This window comes from Leptonotus elevatus, chromosome 16 (genome assembly GCF_054856555.1).
Source record: "Leptonotus elevatus isolate MCC_2025b chromosome 16, RoL_Lele_1.0, whole genome shotgun sequence".
NCBI classification, from domain to species: Eukaryota; Metazoa; Chordata; class Actinopteri; order Syngnathiformes; family Syngnathidae; genus Leptonotus; species Leptonotus elevatus.
This window is the reverse complement of record NC_141254.1, coordinates 12,846,548-12,874,069: the sequence shown is the minus strand read 5'-3', so window position 1 is coordinate 12,874,069 and position 27,522 is coordinate 12,846,548. Positions and strand designations below refer to the sequence as shown.

At 39.4% G+C, this 27,522-nt stretch overlaps 2 protein-coding genes across 3 annotated transcripts; both read right to left on the bottom strand.

The window, feature by feature from the left end:
- Positions 1-16: 16 nt before the first annotated feature.
- Positions 17-18,136, bottom strand: dhrs11a (dehydrogenase/reductase 11a). The gene is made up of 7 exons (XM_086057685.1): positions 17,741-18,136; positions 6,187-6,396; positions 3,721-3,815; positions 2,405-2,534; positions 2,047-2,139; positions 1,884-1,949; positions 17-1,802 (listed from the first exon to the last, which is right to left on the bottom strand). Exons 1-7 carry the CDS (start codon positions 17,870-17,872, stop codon positions 1,761-1,763), a joined length of 768 nt encoding a protein of 255 aa, XP_085913811.1. The 5' UTR covers positions 17,873-18,136; the 3' UTR covers positions 17-1,760.
- A 496-nt stretch (positions 18,137-18,632) lies between these two features.
- Positions 18,633-27,479, bottom strand: ggnbp2 (gametogenetin binding protein 2). 2 transcript variants are annotated; one of them, XM_086099007.1, is made up of 13 exons: positions 27,321-27,479; positions 26,471-26,594; positions 25,412-25,492; positions 25,064-25,317; positions 24,717-24,815; positions 22,637-22,750; positions 22,345-22,554; positions 22,094-22,262; positions 21,795-21,980; positions 19,889-20,201; positions 19,645-19,787; positions 19,375-19,560; positions 18,633-19,305 (listed from the first exon to the last, which is right to left on the bottom strand). In XM_086099007.1, the coding sequence occupies exons 2-13, from the start codon at positions 26,561-26,563 to the stop codon at positions 19,105-19,107; spliced, it is 2,049 nt and encodes a 682-aa protein (XP_085955133.1). In that variant the 5' UTR covers positions 26,564-26,594; positions 27,321-27,479; the 3' UTR covers positions 18,633-19,104. The 2 variants fall into 2 exon arrangements, with proteins under 2 accessions (XP_085955133.1, XP_085955134.1); XM_086099008.1 differs by having other exon boundaries at positions 27,308-27,424.
- Between the last annotated feature and the right edge of the window lie 43 nt (positions 27,480-27,522).

Below are 27,522 nucleotides of genomic sequence, written 5' to 3'. Positions count from 1 at the left end.
AACCACCGTGGACATATTCAGTGTGGGTGACTCATTTATTAGGTCAAATGCAATGTTGCTGATTACAATGATAGAAGGCTGATTGGTATCAGGTACACAGGTCATGCTGCTCTTGTGTCATGTAAAGTGTAATAAAAAACGTACACTTCACATGTAATACGTTTCATTTACACTTTACATGAACAGAGTACAACGATTAGAGTCTTACACAATATAGGCATTGACACTGTCTAGTTTACATACAGAATAGGCAGGCAACAGCTGTTAAGTATTTCAGAACTTTTCCACTGAAATGACACATGGTATTGTGTATATATGCCATTACATATACTGTATACATAATCCCATATGCCATCTGTGAATTCTACCTTTAAATAATTAATTGGAAGTTAATTGAAAGTGCTGAACATAAATTACTATAATTTCTCGAGTATAACATTTTTTTTGTTGCTGAAAATGTCATCAAAAAATCAATGGTGCGTACTATACATAGGTACAAGGAAAATGGGGGGGGGGGTGAATATTCACATTGTGTAGATGGTAAACTGGTACCTAGGAAATGTGAAAACATTGTCCCCCTTGCAAAAAAAAAAAAAAAGTTTGGCTTCAGAGTCATCACGAACTAATGTGTTCAATTGTGTTTCCTGATATATTCCGCCAACTTCCTATCACAACACTGTCTCCAATTTGTAACCTTTAAACATTTTGGAAACAAAACCCTTTTTGCAGCCAGCACAACACCAGCTGGTGAAATAACAATAACTAATTGACTATTACAGTACACCAACAACTTGACTCATTCCGGTGCCGTTTGTGCCTGACTGCATTTCTACCGCTGCTACGACCGGTTGCACCGGTTTTTTTTTGGTTTTGGTTTAAAAAAAATAAGAATGAAATATAAATTAAGATAAGAATTATACTCTACTTAAACTTTTGAAAAATTTGGTGGGACCTATTACGTACAAGGAAAATCCAGCAGTGAGAGGGCGATTTTGGGGGTGCGCATTATATTCGAGAAATTACGGTACACACTCAATCGTTGGATTACAGTAATTGCACATGCATGCACAAAAAAAAGCTATATTTAGTATGTGTATTTGTTCATTTTTGACTCGTGACTTGACGTACGAAGGAGTTAAAAGCAGACAGATTTCAATTTAAAAAAATTAAGTGATGTCCATATTATAGGTTAAGGTGACAGGCCTTAGAGAATATTAAATAGTGAAATAAAGTGGAGGGGGGGGGGGGGTAGGACAGTACTTTCTACGGTTATTTTTCTATAACAGCAGATCTGTCTATCATCAATCAGGAGGTCAAATAATTATAACACATCATAAAATAATTAATATAAATGAAAAATTACCATTTCATTTCAAATAGATATGTAATATGACCTAAAATAAAAATAAAGGAAAAATGTGCAGTCAATAGCATAGTCTTCCTCTGAAGTTAGGGTCACATAGATGACCACATAGCACAGCATGGACTCCTGTTGTTCTTTGGAGTCGGCTCAGTCGACAAACAACTGGTGGCTGCATTCAGTAGTATTTTCACTGTGGTTTTAGAGTCCACACCCTTCATTTCTTCCAGCCACCTGACCTCCATCCCTCCTTGACTCCCTGCTTCATCCACATCCAACCACTGTCGCCGATTTATTACCCCACCCAACTTCCACCCGTGCTCAGCAGAGGTCGCTAATGAGTCAACATGCCTGTCGACTTTTGGGCTCCTCCTGCAACGTCTTGCTACCGTTTTCACTGCTAGGACACCTGCTCAACTGGCCTCATCTGCACATCTCCAATCTGCGTGCAAAATGATGACGCATCAACACGCGATCCACTAAATGTGGATTATAAAACACAAAGTAAAATAAAGGACATTACCTGGACATGAGGGGGGGCACTGAGGACAAATGTGATCGCACTTGCTATGTCTTCTGCTTTTAAACACTGCACGTTTTTGAGAGAGAGAGAGAGAGAGAGAGAGAGAGAATATGTTTAAGTACTAGAACTACAATTGCTAATATAACGGAAAGTTGTTGCTTACTTTCATACTCTCGTACACTGCAGCTGCTTTCTCCGGATCATTGTTGTGGAGACGGAAGGCAAATTCCGTCTCCACTATCCCGGGGGATATACACTACACAAAAATGGAAACGCAAAGAAGATCAAATAAGAAATGTTAGATTTTTTATTTTTTATTTTTATTTTTTTTAAAAGGGGCCATATGGAAACTACAAGGTTGAAAATGAATTAATGTAATGTAATGTAGTATATTGAATATGTATATCATTTACTAATGTTATTTGTTGATGAAATAATATTGAACTTTTTCTATTGAAAAAAAAAAAACACATAAAACTTTGCGTTGACACTTTTCCCCATATGATAACCATGACACTCACAGTTGCTCTGATGTGGCTGTTTGCTTCCCTTAGTTCTTGCCTTATTCCCTCAGTCAGAGCCGTCACCGCATATTTGGTGGCACAGTAGAAATGCTTGTCAGCACTCGGGACCATTCGATGCCCGCACATACTGTAACAGGAAGAGGAGGAGGAACGTACAGTAAAAGTTGTGAATGACAACAACAATTCAATACCGCAGAATCACAGATTTAGTGACACGTTCACTTCGCGTAGCGGCAATGGTGGGCCGGTGCTTAGCAAATTTATTGTAGCTATTCAATTCAACTCAACTTTATTTATAAAGCAATTTAAAACAACCATCGCTGCATACAAAGTGCTGTACATGGAATAAAAATCAGTCATGAAGTAAAGAAAAAAACAACCACAAAATAAATAAATAAAAACTAAAATTGAAACAAATATTTCATAAGTAAAACAAAATAAAATTTGAAAATGAAACATTTAATGTTTACAAAACAAACTAATAAATAATTAATGATGAAAATGTGATTGACTGTCATTTTGGAACTGTAGTCTACTTTATTACACAATATTAATTGTGACTTTCTTTTTAAACTTCACAAATAGTTCATATATATAAAATAAATAAAACTTTACTAGAAACTAATAAAGCCTTAACTAAAATGAGCATTTTCTAAAAAAAACAAAAACATAAATAAAAAAAACAAACCCGCTCTAAAAACTAATTAAAACTAACGGAATAAAAAAAAAAAAAGCAAAATATAATAAAAACTAAGTATAATAATAATAATAATAATAACAACAAGCTATTACAATTATATGGTTAGCAGCACATCTGCCGCACAGTTGTAACCTCCGAGGTACGAATTTTGGACTCCGGCTGTCCTGTGCGGAATGAACGAATGTCCTCCCTGCACTCGTGTGAATTTTCTCTGGCTACTCTCACATTCCAAAAACATGCAAAGTGTAAATGTGGGTATGAGGGCTCCAGCTCACCTTCGACCCTAATACCAAATAGAAAGTGGATGACAATTTCACCGCTTTGCTACACTTAAAAAAATAATAATAATAATTAAAACTGATATACAAAAGCAAGCAAAACATATCTGCTAATAGAGGCTAGCAAGGTGTTTGGTTATACAGATAATTTAGTCTTTAATTAACCCAACTTGTATATTTAATTTGGAATGAGGGAAGCGGGAGTACCTGGAGGAAAATAACGCAAGCACAGAGAGACCATACAAACTACGCACAGGAAGGCCGAAGCCACGATTCGAACCCTTAACCTCAGAACTGTGAGGCAGAAGTGCAGCCGGATTTTTCAATTATTATACCTATTAATATTGATGATGTGACCGTCATCCACGTTCCTCTCCTTCATTGATTTGTAAGCCTCTCGGGTGCAGATGGACAAGGCTAGGACATTCACCTACAGAGCATGAACAGAACTTCATTTAAAATAGTGGGTAAGAAATATACACCAAATGAAATGGAGGAGGAAACATAGTTTATGGAATTTTACTGTGTTGAATGATATGTCTTGAGACACATCCTAATCAATAATCAACCAATCAGACAATGGAGACAATTGCGTTGCCCTGAACAATTATTTATCTAAGAAAGACATTTTGGATTATTGTCCATCCAACCACTCAGAAAGTAGAATAATTGAAAATTGCCATTAATTTCATGCAATTTTAAGGAAAAATGCTGTGTTGGCACATATGGGTTTTTCTTTAAAATGATCTGTCTTTGTTTTTTGGGGGAAATTTGATGTATCAAACGTACTAGTAGCGCAAATGTCAACTAGTGCACAGTTTTGCTTCACAAGGAACAAGGTTGCTCTACTAGTGTATCCTTCTACCAATGGATGGAACAGTAATGGAAGGCAGTAGTGGAGAAAAAAATGCTTACTAGTAAGATTGTCGCCCTGCTATTGAGCACTTCCATATGCTTTCAAATTTGCCGGAACAGTTTGGAGTAGGCCCTTTGTTCTCTCGTGGCCCAATACTTTTGTCCTTTCATTGTGTTTAACAGGGCTATTTTACGGCCGGGGGGAAAAAGTCGACGAAGTCGACTTTAAAAATAGGTTGACTTTTTTTGCACACACATGTTACTAGTATTGCAATGGTGGCATCTTTCTTCTGTTAGTGCACCATCTAGTGGCCGAGAGGTGGATGTTATTTGTCTGCTTAAAAAAAACGCTCACTGACTAAATGGGTTTTTATTCAAGACAATATACCAATTTGAGCTTCCCCCAAACCTTTACCCATAGATTATTGTTGAATCTGAGAAGTGAGTTTTAAGACACTATTGCATGTGTAATGTAGATATAATGATGTATGTGTAAACTAAATGGTAGGGTTTGTTTACTTTTAGTGGTAATCGCAAGCGCACTAATGCTAATTGGCAATGCTAACCGTTGAGCATAGGCTAATTTTGTTGGTGTTTAACTCATTCACTGCCATTGACAGCTATAGACGTCAAAAATTTATTTGAACTATTTCTATTCGTTTAACTTTTTTTCCATTTTTGTTAACAAGAGTATGAAAACCTAGAAATTATAATTTTTTGTACATTTAGAACAGATATAAAATTTGTGATTAATCGTGAGTTAACTAGTGAAGTTGCGATTAATTACGATTACAAATTTTAATCGCCTGATGCGCCAAATTTTTTAAAAATCTTTTCTTTTTTTATAAATTTTATTTTCATTTTATTTTTTTGTATTTTTTTTTAAAAAGAAAAGATTATTAAAAAGGGGCGTCAGGCGATTATAATTTTTTATCGTAATTAATCGCAAGACTTCACTAGTTAACTCACGATTAATCACAAATATTATATCTGTTCTAATACAATAAAAAAAAATAGTTTTTCATACTCTTGTTAACAAAAGTGGGAAAAAATAATAGAATAATAATAGAAATAGTTGAAAGGATTTTTTTTACGTCTATAGCCGTCAACGGCAGTGAATGAGTTACTAATGCATATGTAATGAAGATAATAAATTATATCCACTCAATTCAATTTATGTCCAACATAAGTGGATTAAAAAAAATTGAATAAATGGAAAAGTTTTTTTAATTTGTCGATGGAAAAATCGATAGGATAATTGGTTTGAAAAAGATTCGATAGTGACAGCACTAATACATTTTCATCTCATCTGCCGCCTACTACTGTATGCCTGCTTTCCATGTTGGCCCATCACAACTTGCTCTTTGCGCCCTTCTTGTCTGCCTGAGCTGCTCCTATAAAGACACTGATGGACGGAAGGTTAAATTCCACAGTGAAGCAAGACTGGGCAAGGTGACCAAATCGGGTCATTGTGCAGATTAAACACAGCCTAAAAATAATACACTGGCGCTACACGGTCATTTGGGCTGCCATGACGACAGATGGACGAGAGTTACGAATGCTGGACCCTGGAAACTTTAGAGCACGGGGTCCTTCGTGGTCAAGAGCTCAGTGAGCCCAAATGGTTTGGTCTAACAAAAGAAATGAGAGCTGGCTTTCATTAGTGGGCCTCTGCTGTGCCAGGGCTACTCCTCAGAGCCAGCGGAGCATTTGCTGCCCATCCCTCACAGAAAATGCTTTAATTCTTCAACTCTAAATGTAAAAATTGAGCTCACATTGGACACGTTTTACTACTTCCTGCTTCTGTGCTCAAATGGCACAACCACTACAATCAATCATGTAAACAAAAGCATCCATATTCAAAATGTCTTCAGAATTTCCCTCCATCTTGTTTTAGCGTAACCATTCATGCGTTTATGTGTAAGTTTACGGTGCGGATCACCCACGTCGATCATATTCCTCCAGCCCTCTGTTTTCCCACTCAGCAGGGGCTCGTTGTGGGCCAGCCCGGCATTATTGATGCACACGTCCACGCCCTTGTGGAGCGTCTTGATGGCTGAAAACATGGAGAGGATTTCCTCCTCGTTGGACAGGTCACACTTGTACGGTATCAGCGTGCCGCTGTATCCCGCGCTCTGGCATTCTGCTGCCAGCTTCTAAAAAACGCAAATCAAAAGTACATGTTGCAGGTCTCAGGCTCAAATTGCAATTCAAGCAAAAGTGGAAGCGATAAAGCAATGTTGGTGCGGTGCCACGCTTGGGAAGCTGCATGAGCAGGCAACGATCCAACCAGGTCAGCTGTCCGTCCAGCACGGTGGGATTTGAAACACGCTGTCACGGACCCCGAGCCTGCCAGGCACAGCTGCACCAATCACCTGATCTCTGGCTGCTGGTGCCAGTCAGACGGGAGGTGGCGCAGGCGGTACTGGCGAGAGACTGAGAGGAGGTGCAGCTACACAGTAACCAAACCAGGTTAGCATGTAGCTTCCTCAAAAACACTTAGCATTTGTCAGGCACCCACTAGACTCTTGCTTTGATCAACCATGAGGACTTTGAAATAATTAGAATGGGGTAGTAGCATGGTGAACAGTTTTGAGTTTTTCATGATCTCCCTATGCTTGCGTGGGTTTTCTACCTGTACTCCAGCTTACAAGTGCGCTAAGGCTAAGCTAATTGAGGGCTTGAAATTGTCCTCAGGTGTGAATATGAATGGTTGTTTCTTCTGTACATGCCTTGTGATTGACTTACTACCAGGTGTAAACTAATTCGCACCATGAGTCAGCTGGGATAGTCAAAATGGGATGAGTCAATTGTAGAGTAATATTTAACTCACCATTCATGTTTTTTGGTCTGCAATGAAAGAATAATAACATTTCAATAAAATATTGAAAACTTGATTAAATACTACCAATTAAATGGCATGCATAATAATTTTTACATGAATGTCTGCTTATGACGAAACTAACTGGACATTGTACTTGACTATGATACAGTTCCAACATTCTCCATCTTAACATCTGATGGAAATTTACCGAAAACATTCCAGAAATGTTCCACTGCTTTGCACCAGTCTCTGACACCCAAAAGAGAATCCGTGGATTGAGATTCAGATCTCTTGTTCGGCCAGTAATGTTTTATTGTACTGATCTTAACTTGCCTTGTAGAACTTTAGGTCAAAGCTCAAATTGCTAACCGGCTTCATATGGTGACATCCCTAACCACACCATAAAAAAGTCCGCCACTAGATAGATGGATAATTGATTTTTTTTCTACTATATAGATCATTGAACACCTCATCCCACACTTGAGTGTGCAGATTTCCTTGCTGTCTCTAAGCCGTTTAGCCTGGATTATCCAGAGAGGAGGCATTAGCCGAACAGATCTGTGAAAACGCCAAAACACTGACAACACTCTTGATTCAGCTGTAGAGAGTGAGACCTCTGTCACTTTTGCCCCTGTAGGAAGTGGACCCCCTAAAGTGATGTTGTGCTCAAGAAGGCCAAAAACAAGTAAGCAGACCATAAGAGAGAGAGAGAGAAGAGCAGGCCAGGCCAGACATTTGCGAGCGAGAGAATTAGTTATGTTAGCAGGGTTAAAGTAGGCACTCAGCAGAGGCTGCAACCCGGCCGGCTTTGATCCAGCTCCAACTGCAGGAAGTCTCAGGCTGTGAATCTCTGTGTGTATGCGCGACTTTGGGGCACCAGCTGTATAACCGCGGCCGGGATTGGCTCTCAGTCTGGCCACGCCTACTGCAATGGCACTGAAGCATTGCCTGTCCTACGGATAAGAAAGCAGCCCTGAAAATACACACACAGACCGACGTTCACACGGGTGAAGCCACGCGCACACAAATCATTCATCTTCATCCAAAGTGTAAATGGAAATCCGCAGGTGAATGTTTGGTGTCACACCTCTCAAAACAAGTATGAAAAATGTAAGAGTGCCAACCACATACCATAACCATAACCCAGATGTTAAACATAAGAGTCCTCTGCCCATGTGATAAGTAGTATTTACATAATCCTACTAACACACAAACATGGGAGGATTATATGATAATAGATTAATTTACCACGGGCAATGTGATTTCATTCAAACCGAGATGAATTGCGATGGGCGATTTTGCTTCTTAAAATATTGTGTCGGAAAGGCAAAATGACAGGTGACAGGGTGAGGGTGCAAACTTTTTTTTTTGCAATTATAATTCCAGTAACAAAAACCAGTGCGACTATTCAGCAATGCAATTTTGGAGCTTCCGAATGATGTAAGGGCTGACTTGGAACCAGCGACCCGTGAGCAAACTCCTTTCAACTCCTCGTTTCTTTGCATCTGCGTCACTTCAGCACACTGTGACAACGGTGCTCCGAGGGCAGTTTTTCGGGTGCGTTATCCCAAATTTTAAATGCAATGTTATGCAGGCTGAGTTCAATCAAACAAAACGTGTCTTTATGCAGTTGATGATTGATTGGCTGATTGATTTTCTGTAACTTGGTAATATTTTTGTTTGTCAACACTTCTAAATTTCAACATTTTACTTTCGTTGTGCGCTTGTGGTCCTCTCGCAAATCTTCAATGGTGATAACTATCGGTGGTACCTAACACGCAACACCCTCTTTGAAATATGGCAGTATTTTGTCAGCGGTGCATGCAATCTGTTATCGTTATTTAATAAAGTGGAAGTCAACCTTAAACATTTCTTGACAATAATATGTTATGTTATATGTGGCCTCACTAATCTAAACATGACATTCTGATTAAAACATTTGTGGAATATGAGTTATGCAGCAAAATCCAGCCGTTTTTTTTTATCCATCTCAGGGGGCGGCCATTTTGCCACTTGCTGTCAACTGAAGATGACATCACAGTTGCTCAGGGCTCTGGCTACAACCAATCACACTGTTCTACCCATTTTCTGAAGCTGAGCTATGATTGGTCGTTACCTGAGCAACTGTGATGTCATTTTCACTCAACAGCAAGTGGCAAAATGGCCGCCTTCTGATATTGATAAAAACTGCTAGATTTTGATGCTTAACTCATATTCCACTAACACAACATTAGCCAAACTACTGTATTTAAACTAGTGGGGCTGTCAAGAATTTTTTGGGGGGTGACTTCCCCTTTAATCCAAAAATATTAATCCAAACTGTGATGACATTTGTTTTATATGTCATGTAATTTTTGCATGGGAAAAATGTGGTTTAGATTTCTTTTTGTACCACAATTAACTTTGATAGCTTGGGTTTTATTTATGCAGACCGAACCTTGCCAGTAAGAAATGCGCAGAGTTGTTGACTACTACTGACAGAGAAATTTGATCAATTAATAAGAGAAATATTGTGTTAAAAGGGCGTCAATGGCATAAATGAATAAAAAAAAAACACACACACACATTCAGAGGAAGTGGAAAGAACATTAGCAGAGATCTAAGTGAATAGAGGAAGACACATTTAAAGTGGTGAGTAAGATCGATATTGAGAGGCAGTGTCTGAACGGAGAGTGGAGAGATTACATTTGTCTCTAACAGACCCAGTAGAGCTCCCGTCCCTTGATAACAGAGGGGTTAAATACAGAGTTTATACCCCATTTTCCTGGAAAATGTCTGGGAGCAGAAGACCTACCAAATGTTATAACAATGACAAGCTGGTCAGTCCATAGACCTCAGACACGCAAAACAAATTTTGCCTGTCATAAAGGATTTTCATCATCATTAAAAGTGGTTCATTAATGTGCTTGAAACAGTGCAAGAAATGACTGTAAAAACACAGCTCAGATCTCAAATGACTTTGGACAACAGGTACATTACACACACTGGACTGGTTGCCAGCCAATCGCAGGGTACATATAGACAAGCAACCATTCAAACTCAACCTAACTTGTATGTTTAAAGAATGTAGGAGGAGAATGTGTTCCGACTCCTCACAGGAAGGCCGATTGAAACCCCGAACTTCAGAAACGTGAGGCAGACATCACACAACCACCAGGCCGCCAGTTCTGCCTTACCGACAGTAAAAAAACAAAAACAAAAAAAAACATACCGTAATGCGGTTAAAGCTGAGTTGTAGACTGTTGGCTTTACAGCGGTGTGGATAGTTAAGTGATTATCATTCACTGCAAGTAAAAGGTCTAAAGGTTGAAGGAGATTGCTTTATAGCACTTTGCTTGGCATAGTCTAATCAAGATGGGAAGATAAGCGGCTAAATTACTCCCCTATGTGGCTAAGTGTTCTCAAGAGCTCGCGGTAGTCTGGGCAAGGGACAACATGAACTTTTTAGAACATCGAGAAGCCTCACTTTAAAGGCATTCGCAGAATATGAAGTAATACGGAGTAGAGGTGTTTACACCCAATATCAAGTTTGCGCGGCAACGGCGGCGGCGAATGGACGACACACGGAGTTCAGGGCTGTCTGCGAGTTGCAGTTCAATGAAGAACAGTTTATTTTAACTACGTCACGGTACGGCATCTGGCTTGCGCCCCCGCATTGAAAAATTCTCAATTTGGGCGCATCATGAGTGCGCCACCAACATCCACGGCATTGCGCCCTTGCACCGTAACAGCACTTAAGGGTTGGTCGAAGGCGTGCTGCGCTGTGCTAAGTGCAGTGTGAAAGGGAATGTATACGGCTGAACCTGAGAGATAGGGGAGGTAGGTGTGTTATAACAGACAGGTGCAACCAGTAAGGTAAGGTTGTATTTCCCCAAACAAAGTCATAATAATCAGGGAGGCGAAGCAGTATGGAAGATTTGTGTCAGCAGTAAGATCAACTATGAGAGCCTTTATTCGTATGTTCACACGGCAATCATGTGACAAAAATGCCTCTTTTGTTTGTAGTAGAGACATGCTGAGGCTTGAAGTCCACCCTGGTGAGCCTGCATGCATCACATGCCTCATCCATCTCAGGTGGTTGGGATATTTCTGCGATTATTGTTGTCAGTCTGTTCAAGATAGATAGAAGTCCTTTGTCATTTTTTGTGGAAGTACTTGCTCATTTAGACCTTTTTAATGTATATCATGGGCCTAAATGTACTCCCCCATAGAGTTACGCATGTTATGGATCATGAGAGGGCTGGATCCCAGGTGGCTCGGGGTGAAAGGCGGACTCCGCCCTGAACACGGCGATTTTTATTGAGGCATTGAGTGGCAACTGATCTCATACCAGTTGCACTAAAAAAAACACAAATTCATAAAGTGCCTTCTTAAGATATGATCTGTTGAGAATGGCACGATGCCTGCTATCCTCTCATTTGTGGGCTTGACTGCCAGCACAATGCCTGATAGTATGTGATACCTTAGAGCAGAGAGTAAGTCGTTTGTAATATACTAGTGGCTCTTCCGTCCCAGATCAAGAACGTATTGTTACTTCATGGGAGCTCAACTCGAACTGGATCCCACAGAGCTCAACCCTCTGGTCACCTTGCAGAGTTCATGTTTACAGATAAACAAAAATTCTCAAACCTTTGTTCTCTGCTGAAAATACACACGCATCGGCCACAACATAGGTACACAAATGTAATGAGTCGTAATAAAAGAGGCGTATAATTGTGTCATTGCAAAAATAATACTTTGATTGACGTTCTTTGGAAGTTTTTGTAATTTGGGCCTTTTCACAAGAAAATGTTAAACAGTTTGTTTTTCGTGCAGTTCTACGCCACTGCAAACTGCAACCACAATAGTCAGCATTTTGTTTAATAAATAACACTATACAGTGTCACTGAAAGTGATCCAAAATGACCTCTGCTATTGCCCAAACGATCAGTGGCGGTTTATCTGCTTGTTAATTAGTAGGATTAAATAATTTACACCGACATCCATGAAACTATGTGGATGCGTAAAACATGTACAGACTAGCGACTCATTTTTGGGGAACAGTAGCAAACATTTCAACAGAGGGATTCAATCCCTCTCATTGTCATTTGTTCACAAAGGGACCATTCCCCCCTGCCCAAGAATGCAAATGGTACAGTCCTGCCCTTTTAATCCTAATGTATTAAGTCATTCTCCATTAAGCAGCTTGCTTGTAAACATACAAACAAAAACAAAGATTTGGTGTGCCAAATCCATTTGACCATTTTTAATGTTGATCTTTTTACAACCTTCTATTGTCAGTTTGCACCCAGTATGAAAAGGGTATGATTGTCTTAAGCTATCAGTTTGTCAATAGTGGTTTTGCATTAGGTCCTAATAAAACAGATTCAGCAGATGATGCTGTGGTAAAAAAAATGGTATTACGGCACATTACATTGGTTTTGTTTTGAGATTATTTTCCATTTTTGTGTGGACCAGCAATTGCCCATACATGCAGTAGTGATACTAAAGATAGCGATGGGATGGAACATACAGGCAAACACAATCTGGACTTTTTTTCCCACCTTGGTAGAGGTCTTAACTTTGTAAAGACAATATTATATTAGATATGTCATAAGTACAGGAGTACCAAATGCTGCGGTTGGACAAGTGAAGTTCATACATATTCCCTCAAATCAGGGCGTCCCCTCATGCAAGCGAACGCAGAGTCCACATGCAACACAAGTGTCTTCACCAAGACAGGACAGGAATTGTCCCACCTATTGTAGCAGGGGTCCGTCCGGGGAGTGTCAAGGCCAGTAAACCTTAAACCTTGAAAAGTGATAAGCACAAAGAGGACAGCACAGCGGTGGTACAAGAAAGGGGGGCAACTCATAGGGGTCACCGGGCTGTCTAGCTTGATTTGACTGTTGAACTCATGAGATTACGGTGAACAACTGATGAAAGACACTACCGACAAATGATGATCCTTTTGACGCGACTTTGGAAGTTTAGATAATACAGGAAGGGCAATAATAGGATTTGAAGTAGAAACATACAGATTGTGGCTTTATACAATCTTTTATTTTTATTTTTACAATTGCCAAAAAAGTAGTTAATAATAAATATTAGGGCTGAGAATCTTTGAATGTCTCACGATTCGATTCCGATTTTTGAGGCCTGCGATTCGATTCAGAATAGATTTTCGGTTAGGAAAGATTTTTGATTCACAACGATTTGATTGACAATGATTTTTGCTTCAATCTATAGATGTGCAAGGAATTGTAATGATCTACTGTCTCGCTAATGCTAATTAGCGCGCTACTTGCGGCACTTTTGTCACTCAAAAGAACGGCTCCCCGCTGAAAAAAAAACAACTTTTATTGGAATAACTTGATCGTGACTTTTTCCTTCTACTCTCTAATGTGGCTACAACTTAACAGTGTATTAGACCTCGTGGAACCACACTGTCCCTCAGTGGCCAAACCGGGTACAACATGAACAGCGCTCCAAATAAAGGCACACACAGACAAAGGCAAGACAGTATAAAATAATTTAAATAAAATCGAATTTTGGGACATTTAAAATCGATTCTGAATCGTACTAAATGAGAATCGCGATTCTTATGAGAATTGTTTTTTTTGGCACGCCACTAATAAGTATACTATATTTGTTTCTCTGCCAGTATTTGGTTGACTGTAGACTATTTAAATTGGTTTAGAAATTGAAACAAGATACACACTGATTGTGTGGGACACTAACGTTTTATCAAACATGGAACTTCCACACGTCCTGACTGATCAGTAAAATATGGCTAGTCAATAATAAGCATAAAAAGAACAGTGGCACGTATTCCTCCAGCCAGTTGAAATTAAAAGTTCAGTTCAGTTAAAGAGAACTAAAAAGCGGAGGTGATTTTGGGCTACTTGAAAAGCTCAGAGAAAGCACTGTAAGCACAGACTAGAATTGTCTTTCAGCAAAGTACTGTACAACCCTCTTCCACTGCTTTCAAAAGAGTTCATGTGAAAGTGTATTGCTGCTACTTGGATGCAGCCCCATCGCCCCCATTCCTGCAGAAAGCCCATGGTGACCACGCGTCTCACTCCCCCCGCCCACTCGAAAACGTCTTACAAATAGTACAACCATACAGCTGCTAGACTAAACTTTTCTTTCCGAGTTTGCACCAAATGACATAAATGCAACAAAAATTTGCATCTACATTCAGCATGGTTCCATCTGCTCCCTTCTAATCATGTAAGAACAAGAAATGTCTTTATTTCTACTCGTGAAAGAAATACACACCAAAAGGAAGTCAAGAACAATTGCCCAGTGACAGACATTTGCATCCCCCACTTGCACTGGCACAGCTACAGCCCAGTTTACATAGCAGGGAGAGTACAATACTGGCTTTGTCTCTCATCTCACATAGGCAACATTTCAAGAACAAAGCTGCCATCAAATGGAAGAGACGGCAACTGATCATTCATTCCAACCAGCTATTGACTGCTATTGCATCATACTTACTTCTTTAGTCGGACTCTTTCCTAACCCATAATTAATAGAGAACAATTATGGCTGCTATGGCTGCAATGTAGCCAACACTAGAATAATGGCTGTTATTTTCAGAAAGCAAGAGGAATTATTTCCAATTTGAAATGCGGTGACCTTGTTTGAGGATTACACAAGTACATGATGACAGAGGCAATGACAGAATGCTGCAGTTAACTATTGACAGGAGAGGACATGTGACTAGTGTAAGAATGGCGGTAAGTAGTCGATTGTGCAAGTCACACTCGCTGCATGCATGTACGGGCATGTGCAAATGTTAAGGTGGGAGACATGTTTGTTTGTCAACAAAACAACTTGACAAGACTGAAAGACTTAAGCGTTTACTTTTTACGATTGAGAATGCAGGCAGAAGAAAACTTGCACATGTCTGTAGTGGGGGATACAATCCAGACCCACAGGTGATATAGTGAGACCATACAAAATTATTATTATTATTATTTTTTTTTTTTTTACCTCTCCCAAACACTTAAACATTTAAATGTATTAAAATGTGTTTTTATAAAGTATGCAGCTCTGGAGCCACATGTGGCTTTTTGGTCCCTCTCCTGTGGATCTTTAAAAAAAATATGAAGAAATAGATTTAGATTTTTTTTAATGAATAAATATTTTAAAAATGTCAGCATCCAAATTTTTAAGTTGTCAGAAAGAGATGAAAGATAGATAATATTATATATAATTATATATATATATTATTATTATTATTTTTCCTTTTTAATTACCCTAAAATCTTCCTGAAATTGCCCAAAAAAAATGAATTTAATAATAATAATAATAATAATAATAGGCAGAAAAGAAAGTGTTCAAAAAGTAGCCATAAAATGTCCAAAAACAAAAGAAAGGCAGAAAATTACCATAAAATATATTTGGAATTGCCCAAAAAGTCTGAAATTATTTTTAAGAAGAAAAAAAAGACAAACTATAAAATGCCTAAAAACAAACGAAGAAATCCTGAAAATTACCATAAAATGTGCGCAAAAATGTCAGAAAATTTATAGCAAAAAAGCCAGGATAAAAATGTCAAAAGAATAGCCATAAAATGTCACCAAAAAAAGGGAAGAAGAGAGGCAGAAAATTACCATAATATATCCAGAAAATCCTATAAAAAACAAAAAAAAGTATAAAAAATTAAGACTGAAAAATTGCCTACCCCCGAAAAAATCAAAAGTCAGAAGATGAAAGGTAGATGAAAATTGTCATATTTTTGTGTTGTGGTGCAGGTCTAATTAGCTCTTGGGCCCTCAGTACATTAAACTAACACGAAGATGGCAACAGACACATTAATGCTCATTTAATTGTCCTAAATGGGCCTTGACAGGAAAGGTTGCTGACCCTTGGCTTAGTGCCTGCTGTCACTCGCTCACTGCCAAAAGACGGGACCCTATTGCAGGGGTTCCCCCCAATGCTTCATAAGCCTGGCAGGCCGCCAGGCTTTTCTTTTGTTTTGTGAAATTAAAGGCGCCCCCCACCCCCACCATTTTTTTTTTTTTAATGACATACCTAACCTTACTTACGTTACATAATTGGTCAGGTGAAATACAACAGTTGCTAACAATCGTAGATGAGCAAACTACAACTTTAAAAACAAAAAATGCACATCAAAGGGTGCCGGCTTGTGTAGTTGACCTGTAACGCGCCACTGATAGCGCTAAGACAGTGTGAGACAGAGGGAGGCTTAATTATTGGCTGACAAGATAAGAAAGGTGCAGTGCCTTATGGCCTAGTGGGGGTGTGCAAGAATGTCTGTGTGATGAAACAAAACACGATTATTAACAGAAAAAAATGCCTACCCTTAACAAAACAATTGACCAAATCACCTGAGTATATTATTCTGATAATCAAAGAGAGATTGACCTCAGAAATGTCCCATTCTTTTGCTCCACAGCATTAACTGCAAATGTTGAGTAAATAAATGTAAATAAAAAAACAACCAAGCACTTTTTGGTAACTGCCAATTTCTCAACATGTATGCAAGCAGTTGTGATTGAGAAAAAATGCTTGCAATAAAGAGAACACAATTCGCAATTCCGGTCCAGATTTTTTTTTTCTGGAAGAAACCAGACCAGCGGGCTAAATCCCCCCCCACCCCCAGGCCTTCAGTTTGACACATATGATTTAGAGCAGTCGTTCTCAACCGCGGTCCTCGAGCACCCCTATCCAGTCTGTTTTCCGTGTCTCCCACAAGCAACACAGGTGTTTCAAATGATCAGCTAATCAGCAAGCTCTGCGTGAAGCCTGATAATCATCATCAGCTGTGTTGGGTGGGGAGACATGGAAAACAGGCTGGATAGGGGTACTCGAGGACTGGGGCTGAGAACCAGTGATTTAGGGCCTTAAACCCTAACATGCAAACTTCACACACAGGAAGGCTTGGACCATGATTTCAAACTCAGAACTGTAAAGGCAGACATGCAAAACACTTGTCCACTGTGCCTTCCATGAATAATACGCCTCCTAAGAAGTGTTTTATCAGGGCAGTCCAACAACTCCCTGCTCATATCTGCCGAGCATCCCCCTGACACCACATCACACAGTGTGGAGAAGCAATTTGACACTACCTGAAGACACGATCGATTGCTTTAACACTTGGTACTGGAGCAGTTAGCAGACATCTCCTGTTCTGAAGGATCACAGAAAAGTGTACACCAATGCCTGCCAGCCCTATTTTTAAGGTCACTGCTCAGCTACCCGCACCCCTGCCCAGTGACCTCACTGCAGAAGGTCGCCCAAAAGATCTCACAAAGACTTGAACACATTAGCAGTGTGGTGCCAAATGCCACTTATTGACGGTGGGTGTTACCTCTCACTAAAATTAAACGCATAAAGCATCTTACTGTCTCATCTACTGTAGGTAAACTAACGATAGATAGATAGGCAATTTAAGAAATTACGATAATAGTAAATTGTATTTTTAAAATGTTTCATTTGTTTAAAATGTCGCATAAAATGCCAGTGGACGTTACTCCCCTCCCCATACACGAATTTTCGCCCATATCCAGCCACTAAACGTTAGCTGAAGTTGCCAAGCTAATGTTAGCAAGCGGTTTAGGTGCGTTAGCTTGTTAGATACAGTCCTGCATTACACTTAGCTAGTCCTATGGGGCAATTGACGTGTTGTTTAATAGCTGATGATGCCGATATTACTGTAATACCTCGATTTTGTCGACGTTTCTGGCACAGCCGACCACCCTCATGCCTTGTTGGACGAGTGCCCGGGCCACAGCCGCTCCAATGCCCACCGAAGCTCCGGTCACCAGGGCCACTCTGCCTTTCCACCGCTCCATCGTCAACAACGTAGCCCTCGCCGGCACGGGACACGAACCGTCGGATTTTAAGCTCTGCCTGGCACTGATAGATACTATGGCGTATATTGGTGTAATGTAAACCGCCTTCAATTTCTAGGATGCTTCAAGCTCCTGTCTCAGAGTACGCAGCATCCAAAAGCACAGTAGCACTGGTGCGTAAAGGCAGATCCATGCGCTCCTCTGGATGACATGCGCCCTGATGGTGTTAAATGTTTGCTTCACGTCGCCGCCCACTTCTTCTTTTTTTTTTTAGATGCGCTCTGGTTTAACCGCTATCGAAGATTTGGTAATATTACGACACCTACCGGAATTGCAAACAAGGACAACGTTCTCCACGCTTCTGAGATTTGGCCTGCTGATTCGATAACCTTTCGCCGCCACCGCTATGATTACAAAATGTGAAGAATGTGTCTCGAAATTATGCTATGCAAATATTATAAATGGCATATTTGCATTTTGAATTTGGGAGTTTTAATCAGTTTATGAACTCGTCGCCCTGTATTATTTAATATACAGGTGCATCTTACGAAATTGTATTTAAAGTTGGGTTTAGTCTTTACTATTTTCTTGCCACAGATGGTGTACTGCTTGAACAGAATATGGACGGATGGATTCCAATGCTTCCATTTCTAGCTTTCTGATTCACTGAATCTCTTTTAAGTTATATCATTTAAGACCAAATCATTTAACAGTGCAAATGTTTAACACATTTTCTCAATCACATCTGGGACAACACGAATATGGATTAATAAATACTTTATTACAAATGTTCACATTATGTACTTTATCACAACCCATCTTATTTTAAATGGATGTTTAATCCATTGTATATATTTTTTTATTTTATTTTATTTTTGTATACCTTTAGAGTGCAACCTTGAACACCATGCTGAAGTGTAACATATCTTGATACAACCACCCTCCTGTAAAACAATGTGTATGTCACAGCTCACAAAGACAGATCTCAGTTTCCATTGTGCTCTTATCCAAACCCCTTGTACAAGCACCACCAAGTCACATGGATTGGCCAATGAGAATCAAGAGATTGGAAATTTGAGTCAGATGACCTAAGTGCAAACTTGAGATATGAATCACATTAATTAAAAATCACCAAATAATCAACCAAAACATTTGTAGTACTCAGAATTTTCTCTTCTGCATTTGCTGTAGCAGAGGTCACAATGATTTTGCATGAGATGTCATTGGTGCACTTAATCCACACCGGTGGTGGCAAACCAGTTGCTGCAGACAGTCTTTCTGTCACATGCGCAGCAATACTTGGTGAATTGCTCTTTCAGTAGTTGTCGATACTTGTGACGGTTCCTGTAGAACAACCTATTTCTTTCTAAAAATGCCCGAATTTCATCCTGCGTGAGGCAATTATCGTCATCTGAAATTGCTTCAGAATCCTCCTGCAAGAAAAGAGCAACCTGAGTACAGTATTTGACAATAACATATCGAGTTAGATGACTGTCACTTACCAGGAGGTCCACCAGACTCATGTTGGCCTCGCACTGCCTGGAATTAAGGCTCGGGTTCTTGCCATGTACTGCCCATGGTAGCTGTTGTGCAAACCCCCCCATCTTCTCACCACATAAGAGGGAATTTGGATCTTTGGTTTGGCTAACGTGGGCCAGTCGCACACTGTGACTTTCATCAGCGTGTACCTGCCAACATATTTCACATACTTGGGTTGGTCCATAGGCTCAAACACAGCGAACGAACCCATGAAATTATTAGTTTACACGTACCCGTTTGTTTAAATCGCTTCCCTTTCTTTTCTTTTTCTTACTCTTGCATTGGGGCTTTTCCTCAGACTGTGGCCAACAGTCAACACAGCTGTCTGTTGCCTCCTCCTCTTTGTCTTCAACATAGTCGTGTTCATTGTACTGACCTTTAGAGAAATGATAGGAATACGATGACCAAAAATATTTAAGATGCAGCCCCTTTTGCGTTTCAAGATGGACGAGCGTTCACATTGAGCCGATAACTGACCGGCTTCGTCGTGGTTGCAGAGTCCCTCGGAGCAGGCGACATCGGATCCTTCTCGTGACCCGCTCTCACTGCTCTCGATGCTTGAGTAGCCACAATCACTCCCGGCGGAAATGGAAAAAGGACGAAATACACAAACTTGTTTGCCTCCTTTACTCGTTAACGTGAGTTTTGGATGATTGGCGGTCGTCTTGTGTGGATGTGGACCTCGTTTGTCTGGGCAACTAAACGATGTGCATACTTTAGAAGAAATGTTCTCCCCCTCATGGTTGCTCCTGCAGGCAGTACAACTACCGTCTTCAGGCTCGAGAGACCCCTAAAACAGAATGAAAGCATGTAGGTGGATTTTATGTGAAAGTACGGCTATGGCTAAAAAAAATACACTGCCTAATATATATATATTTTTTAAAAACACTTTAAATCTCTAAAGCTACAACCCCTGGCAAAAATGATGGAATCACTAGTCTCGGGGGATGGTCATGTAAAAAAAAAGCATATCACGGGCATGGCACAAAACTAAAGTCCTTTTAAATGGCAACTTTCTGGCTTTAAGAAACACAAAGAAAAAAAAGATGTGGTAGCCAGTAAAAGTTTTTTAGACCAAGTCGAACGGAAAAAAAATTATGGAATCACTCAATTCTGAAGAAAAAAATTATTTATGGACTCGTGAAAAACAACTACAACAAAAGAACACTTAACACACTACAAGTACTTTGTAGCACCACCTTTGGCTTTTATAACAGCTTGCAGTCTCAGAGGCATGGACATAAGGTAGCACGAAGGAACTTTTCAACCTAAATAAAATATTTTCACAACTCTTCTGATGAAAATCAACTTAAAACTAGTTGAATGGTACCTTTTGCCATGGCCTGAGGGGGTGGGTCTGTGTCATTTTTACTGGCACTAAGCAACTTTGAGGAGGATGGTAGGAACACTGCCACACAAAAAACTACAAATGTGCTGAATGCTTTATGGCATACGTCAAAAGCTACCCCGGATGAAAGGACCGTCAAGGATCATCAGTGGCCTGGTTTTCACTTGCTGGAGTGAGCTAAAAACAACAACGCAATGCGCTTGTCCTCATAGGAAATGTAGTTTTCCTTCAGACATAATACCGCTTTTGTCCATATGGCGTCGCCATAACGTAAACTGAAAGTTCCTTAGTGTTGCATACATCCTCAGAGACTAGCGATTCCATCATTTTTGCCAGGTGTTGTAATTTAATGTTTGTGGGATGATCTGAAAAGGACTTTCCACAGGAGATGCCCACACAATATGACAGATTTGGAGCATTTTATCAAAGAAGTGTGTGCCAATCAAAAGGTGCCACGCTGATACTCCTACCCAAAAAGACTGCGTTAGTCAAAGATTAAAGGTGTGCATATTTGTGTAGCCAAGTTATACAGATATAAAAAAATGACTTTAGTTTTGTCATGTGTGTGATCTGCTTTTTTTTCTCTACAAAATTTAACAACTGGATGAACATCCTCAGAAACTAGTGATTCAAAAATTTCTGCCAGGTGTTTTACCGGTAATTTTGTGTTTGTGTTGTTTTGGAGCATTTTATCAAATAAATGTGTGTCAATCAAAACGTGCCACGATGATAGACTCCAAAAAGACATATTTATGTAACTAAGCTAAACTGTATATTTTCCCCTTACAAAATGGATTTAAAAAAAATGTTAGGGTACAGTTTATTAGTCACAATGGTTGAAAAGGTATTGGAATAATTAGCTTGCTCTCTTTTGTTTCCTATATCACAAAAACTTGGCATTTGAGGATGTGTGTAGACTTTTTGGTACTTGAAATGCACACGTTAATAGAGAGTTAAGACAAAAAACTAATGCAAACCATTTGAAATTGGGCACTTAGACTTGCAGTGTAAACCCAATCAAATATTGACTCTTACCTCATCAAACTTGTCCATAATCTCTCTTTCCTGATCCGAGACGTCAAAGCCACACCTGTTTCGGCGGCGATTTTTCCGCTTTTGCCTCTTTTTCTCCTGCTTAAGCTGTTTTGCCCGCTCCTTCTCCGACAACTCCTCGACAAACTGCTCAAGGCGACTGATCCCCTGCATATTCTCCACTGCCGTCTAGGGATATAATGTTTCCTGTGTTAGGAATGTTATCACAGTACACCACAGCGCAGTTTGTCAAGCTTCATGGAACACCAACTCACGTACATAATGGCTTTCAAAACAAGTACCTCAAAGCTTTTGCGCAACTCGTCGATGCCCACATGGAACAATATCTGCCATGTCTGCTCCTCTGCTCGTAGTTTCTGCCAAATCCTATGCAGTCGCTCATAGAGATGAATGCCTAAACATGTCAGGACTTCTTGCTGTGCATTATCAATGGTCTTCGTATGTCGCCTCCTATAATTAAAAGGACCAAATGACACAAAATGGCTCACGTGGCAGACTACACACCGCTTGTAAGGTAATTAAGGTCACTTACTCGTAGCCTCCTGCAAACTCATGCTCTGCCCGGCTAAGGAGATGAGCGATAAAGTCCGTCTCGCAGCACACCTGGATGTGGTGCTCACAAGGGCAGCAGCGCAGTCCCTCATACAAGGCAGCGGAATAGTCTTTCTCCTCACTGCTGTCCACTTCCCCAACCAGGATGTCATATGCCCTCATTACTTTTGTCTTACAGTCACTGCACACCCTGAAAAAGGAAATGGTCTTTAAGCAACACTTGAATATAGATTGTGGAATTTGGAAAATCAAGGTTGTCAGTCAATCATTACCCATGTTTTTGTATGCGCGTCTCCAGCGTCTCTAAAAGACAGGCACTATCGACAAGTACCACCTCATCCCTGCACTCCTTGGACATCCGCTCCCACACATCCATCCAGCATCCCCTGGAAGTGAACACAACAGTATTATAAATATTTATTTTGAACAGGCACACTCCCAAGAGTGCAGACCAGTGACTGAATGAGTACATGCTTGGATCTTGATGGCTTAAAAAGAGCTTTCATCCAGAATTTCACCTTGTACCAAAGCGAGAAGACATCACACAAACCTAGCAATTTGCACGATTTTAAAGGAAAGTTAAATGGGATTTTCCGTGTTATACCTAATATGCACCGTTTCGGTCAACCTGGACGAAACCTGCTTCTGACCTTGCATACATTTAGTCCTAAACGGGACAGGACTGGGGTATAATAGGCAAACATGCTAAGATTTTCAATGTCGTTGAGCATATTATACAATCTAAGGTTGTTTTTAAAAATATATTGTTATGTGTTGATTTTTACCCAAACTACGGTAATTTGCAAATCTAGGAAATATAGGGCTTACGTTTTTTCAGGGTGAAGAATGACATTCATTAGCAATTAAAATGTATTTTGGATATTAGTGCATATGCTCATAATCAGCCAAACACAAGAATGCAACATATATATATATATATGAAGAAATTCAATAAAACTCGATATGGAAAGAAGATTTGGAGATGGCACACAAAAACATTAGAACATTTGTGACGCTTTATGAATTTATATGTTCGTCGGAATTTTGAACAATCAATTATTTTCAACATGCAGCCCATTTATTTCATTTGCCTGGTTAAGACATACTGTACAGGCCAAAAGTTTGGACACACACGCACACACCTCAATTTATTGTGTTTGGTTTATTTGCATTACTTTTTACATTGTAGATTCTCACTGAAGGCATCAAAACTAAGAATGCACACACGTGGAGTTATGTACTAGAATATAAAACATGTTTTCAATTATTTCACCCCTTTTTAAAGTACATAAATTCCACATATGTTCATTCATAGTTTTGATGCCTTCAGTGAGAATCTACAATGTAAATAGTCATAAAAATAAATTAAATGCATTGCATGAGAAGGTGTGTCCAAACTTTTGCCCTGTACTGTAGGTACTCAGATATTCTTATTATTTTTAAGCTAAATCATAAATTGTATACAGCTATAAAAAGTCATGGTTTATTTACTGTAGGTACTCAGATATTCTTATTATTTTTAAGCTAAATCATAAATTGTATACAACTATAAAAAGTCATGGTTTATTTAAGAAAAAAAAAAGTTCAAAGTCACACACTGAAGGAAAAAAAAAGGCCACACAGTGTGCTGACTCACATCAATGTCTGCAGTTTCTGGGGTGCTGCAAGGTGGTTCAGGTTAAAAGTTCAGACAAACAGGAAATAAAAGTTCCTCTCGCATTCTCAACCACCGAAACAGTTATTGTGGTTGACAGTGCAAAATGTTTCTCTCTTGCTTCATTGCTTGTTCACTACGAGCACGGTCTGTTTTTTTGTGATGGATAAAAAGACTAAACAATTAGCTTCTAATTGGGGTCATTGTTGGTGAATCCTACATGTGACGCTATTACTAGAAACATGGCAAGATTTCCAAAGAAATGACAGATGTCGAATTGCTTAGTATGGTTGGAATGGCCACTGCATTTCGAGTACAACGCACCATGAAATTTGTGAATTTATTTGTTATAGTTAATTCTACAAAGATGGCAGCCAACTGTCACATTGCCAATATTAATATTATTATTTTTAAATTCAATCGTTTACAATAAAGAGTTTGTCAAATGTAAAAAATAAAAAAAACACAGACTGACTTTTTAACTTGCTTGATTAAATTGTCGCTAAATTTGATATGAGAGCTTGATAGTTATGGAATCAAGTTCAGTAAACCCTCTTAAGTGTTTTTATTCATGTGATTTACAGTAAGTAGTTTTAATTTCGATTTGTATCTTTATACTTCTGTAGCTAAACATATTGCAACACACAGGAATTGTAATGATGTATTAAATAAAGACACACAGATAAGAATGTCCTTACCCCAAAGGTCTGAGTTTGTTTGTGTCCAAGGAGTGTAACTGGCATCGGTTGCTCTTTTTACTTTTTGGAATGCCATCAATTACATCATTCAACTTCGCTCTGTTTAAAAAAAAAAAAAGTATATACATACACAACAGTCATCTAACTGACACGAAACATATAGTGTTAGTATTGCAGTTACAATACTGTTGAAATATACTTAACTGAATAAGACACAAAACTAACAATACTTGCCTATTGAAAAAAGAGCCAAATACAACTTTTAAGTTTGAAGTTGAAATAATAAATACACAAACCAGATTTACACATGTTCATATGAGGGCTATGTGATAACAACTATTTCTTACCCTTGGATGTAGAAGAGGCTATACAGCTTCTTTACGTCTGCTAAATAAGCTTTGGTGACAGAGAGCATACCCACAGGGTTCAGCGTAAGCGGCCCCAAGGCCGGGGTGCCAGATTCCACTAAATGGGAAAACAGGCACTCCACACTTCGTCTGCAGCCCACGCATGGCACCAGCTGAGATAATGCTCTGGCCACCTCACTGAACATCACCGACAAGGCCACAGTCAAGTCCTGTTGCTTCAACTTGGAGTGACCCTAAATGCAAAGGGACCGTATTTTTGTTCAAATTGAAGCAAGAAATCCATGTGATAAAAAGGAGGGGGTGGGAGAAGAGTCCTAATGTACCAACCTCTGTGAATTGTTTCCAATGGGAACTACTAATTACTTGATTGTCTATGTCCATGACACCATCAGAAAATTCCATCACCATCTGACAACGAGAAAAAATATATCACCTCTAATACTGTACATTGCAAAGTCTTTAATTGATTAGAATTCCCGGCACAATAATGTTGAAAAATTAGACAAATATTATTTGTAACTACCATCACTTCCAAAATGAGCCAATAAATGTTTGTCGGGAAATCTCTTATTGAAATGTCATTCATTTGTGGTAAAAAAAAGAAAAAGAAAATACAACACAGACATTTTCTTATATTGTAAAGTATCCACATTAAAACGGATGAGACTTTGTGCATTTAGATGTTTGATTTGACAAATACAGTTGTGAATCATCAGAAACTTTTATTAGTTTTATTAAATTCCACAATGGTTTAATAGCTTAGGTACGAAAGGGATTAGCATGTCTGGCTGTGTAGCAGCTCTGAGGGTCGACGTTCAAATCCTAAAATAGTTTTAAAATTATGCTAAAATGAGTTTCCTCAGTGATATAATTGGAAAGATACAGATGTTTCAAGTCGAAGTGTATCACATATCTTGCTAATTAAGAGATTCGGAATAAAAATGCATTTTGTTGTTCTTTTCCTTCCATTTCCAATCACAACTCAAAATGTGAAGAAAATCGGAGGGGCGAATGGAACATTCGTGTTTGTCTTCACATGGCCCCTGACACCGGCACAGTAAACTAGTGGTTACCACATCAGTCATTGTTCTGAGGTTGGGGGTTTGAATTCAGGCTCCAGCTTCCCCTGTGGAGTTGGAATTATCTCCCCCATGCTTGTGCGTGTTTTGTCTGGCTTCCTTCAATATTCAAAAACATGTGTCTCAGGTAAATCGAAAACTAATTGTTTATATTATGACAGCCACCATCCTTTTAAATATAAGTAGTTTGATTATGTATTTATTTTTTATTTTTCTTAAAGGCCCATAACTAGGACCCGTGGCATGGCTAATCTATCAGTTTACCTCAAAAACAGTGTTAGTCACTAACACATCCAACGTGACCTACCGTCAAAGATTCATCAATATACAGGGGAATCTGTCTAGCAACAAATGGGTAGTCCTCTTCATTTTCCTTGCATACAGCTACCAGACGTGCCATGACGTTTTCCCCACCTTCAAATACAGCTCACCTGCAGGTTTCACATGGGAGAGTCAGTACATATATTGAACATTAACTCGGGATAAGGCAAATCTATTGTAGGTCACTATGAGCAATATTAATTACGTTTCCGCTTATATTTATGTTTAAAAAAAAATATATATATATATCGACAAGTAATCCACTGCTGCCAATGATGTAACTTACGCTTGGTCTGACCTACATTTACGGTTAAGCAGTTTAAGCGGCTGTTAGCTGAATAACCTAGAGGTGAGCTGGCCCAATCAAGTGTGGGTTATTTGAGTCTGTATTGTATGTTTTAGAGTTAAGATCATTTATGTCGTAGAAACAAGACTTGGGTGAATCTTGCGAGGCAGCGTCATGCTAACGTTAACTCAGCTGGTAAACGCGGTGTCGCGACGAGTCGTTAACTTCGCAAGTAAAACATTCACACGCGGAGGTAACAATCCTATCTTGTGGTAATGTATGTCGAGAATTGTAGATGAACGAAAATATTGCTATCACTTTGTTATTGTAGTTTGTACCCGGTAGAAGCGAGAAAACCTGGCAACCCACTTGTTAGCATCGCTGCTTAGCACCGCTAGCATGAGCAAGCTTGCTAATAAAAAAAAATCAACAGTAAAGACGGGCAAAACTTCTCTATGCGCCGCTTTTGAAAACATTTAGCGTGGCGTATGTTATTGGTTTGTGATAAGAAGTTGTCATCCGACGAAGGACACTTACAGTTTGAACTCACCCTCTTTTGCAAAGTTACTAATCAGCACAACCGTGTAAGCGCGACTCGCTGTGAGTTGATGCTGCGTTCCCGAGGCTTTAGGAAGTCGGATTTTCCGGTTTCCCGTCGGGAAGTGGAACTCCTCTTTAACGTCGCCGGAATCTGGCACCCTCTGACGTGAATTTTTAAGATGGCTGCCAGACGTGAATTTTAGTACGTCTTC

What these genes read in the sequence shown, in the direction of transcription:
- dhrs11a (XM_086057685.1), bottom strand. Translation starts at nt 17,872, where the DNA reads ATGGAGCGGTGGAAAGGCAGAGTGGCCCTGGTGACCGGAGCTTCGGTG. An exon ending in GAAACGTCGACAAAATCGAG is followed by an intron (nt 6,397 to 17,740) that starts GTATTACAGTAA and finishes TGCGTTTTTTAG; the next exon opens with AAGCTGGCAGCAGAATGCCA. An exon ending in CACATCATCAATATTAATAG is followed by an intron (nt 2,535 to 3,720) that starts GTATAATAATTG and finishes TTCCTGTTACAG; the next exon opens with TATGTGCGGGCATCGAATGG.
- ggnbp2 (XM_086099007.1), bottom strand. Translation starts at nt 26,563, where the DNA reads ATGGCACGTCTGGTAGCTGTATGCAAGGAAAATGAAGAGGACTACCCA. An exon ending in ACGCGCATACAAAAACATGG is followed by an intron (nt 22,555 to 22,636) that starts GTAATGATTGAC and finishes TTCCTTTTTCAG; the next exon opens with GGTGTGCAGTGACTGTAAGA. An exon ending in AGTTGCGCAAAAGCTTTGAG is followed by an intron (nt 21,981 to 22,093) that starts GTACTTGTTTTG and finishes TTATATCCCTAG; the next exon opens with ACGGCAGTGGAGAATATGCA.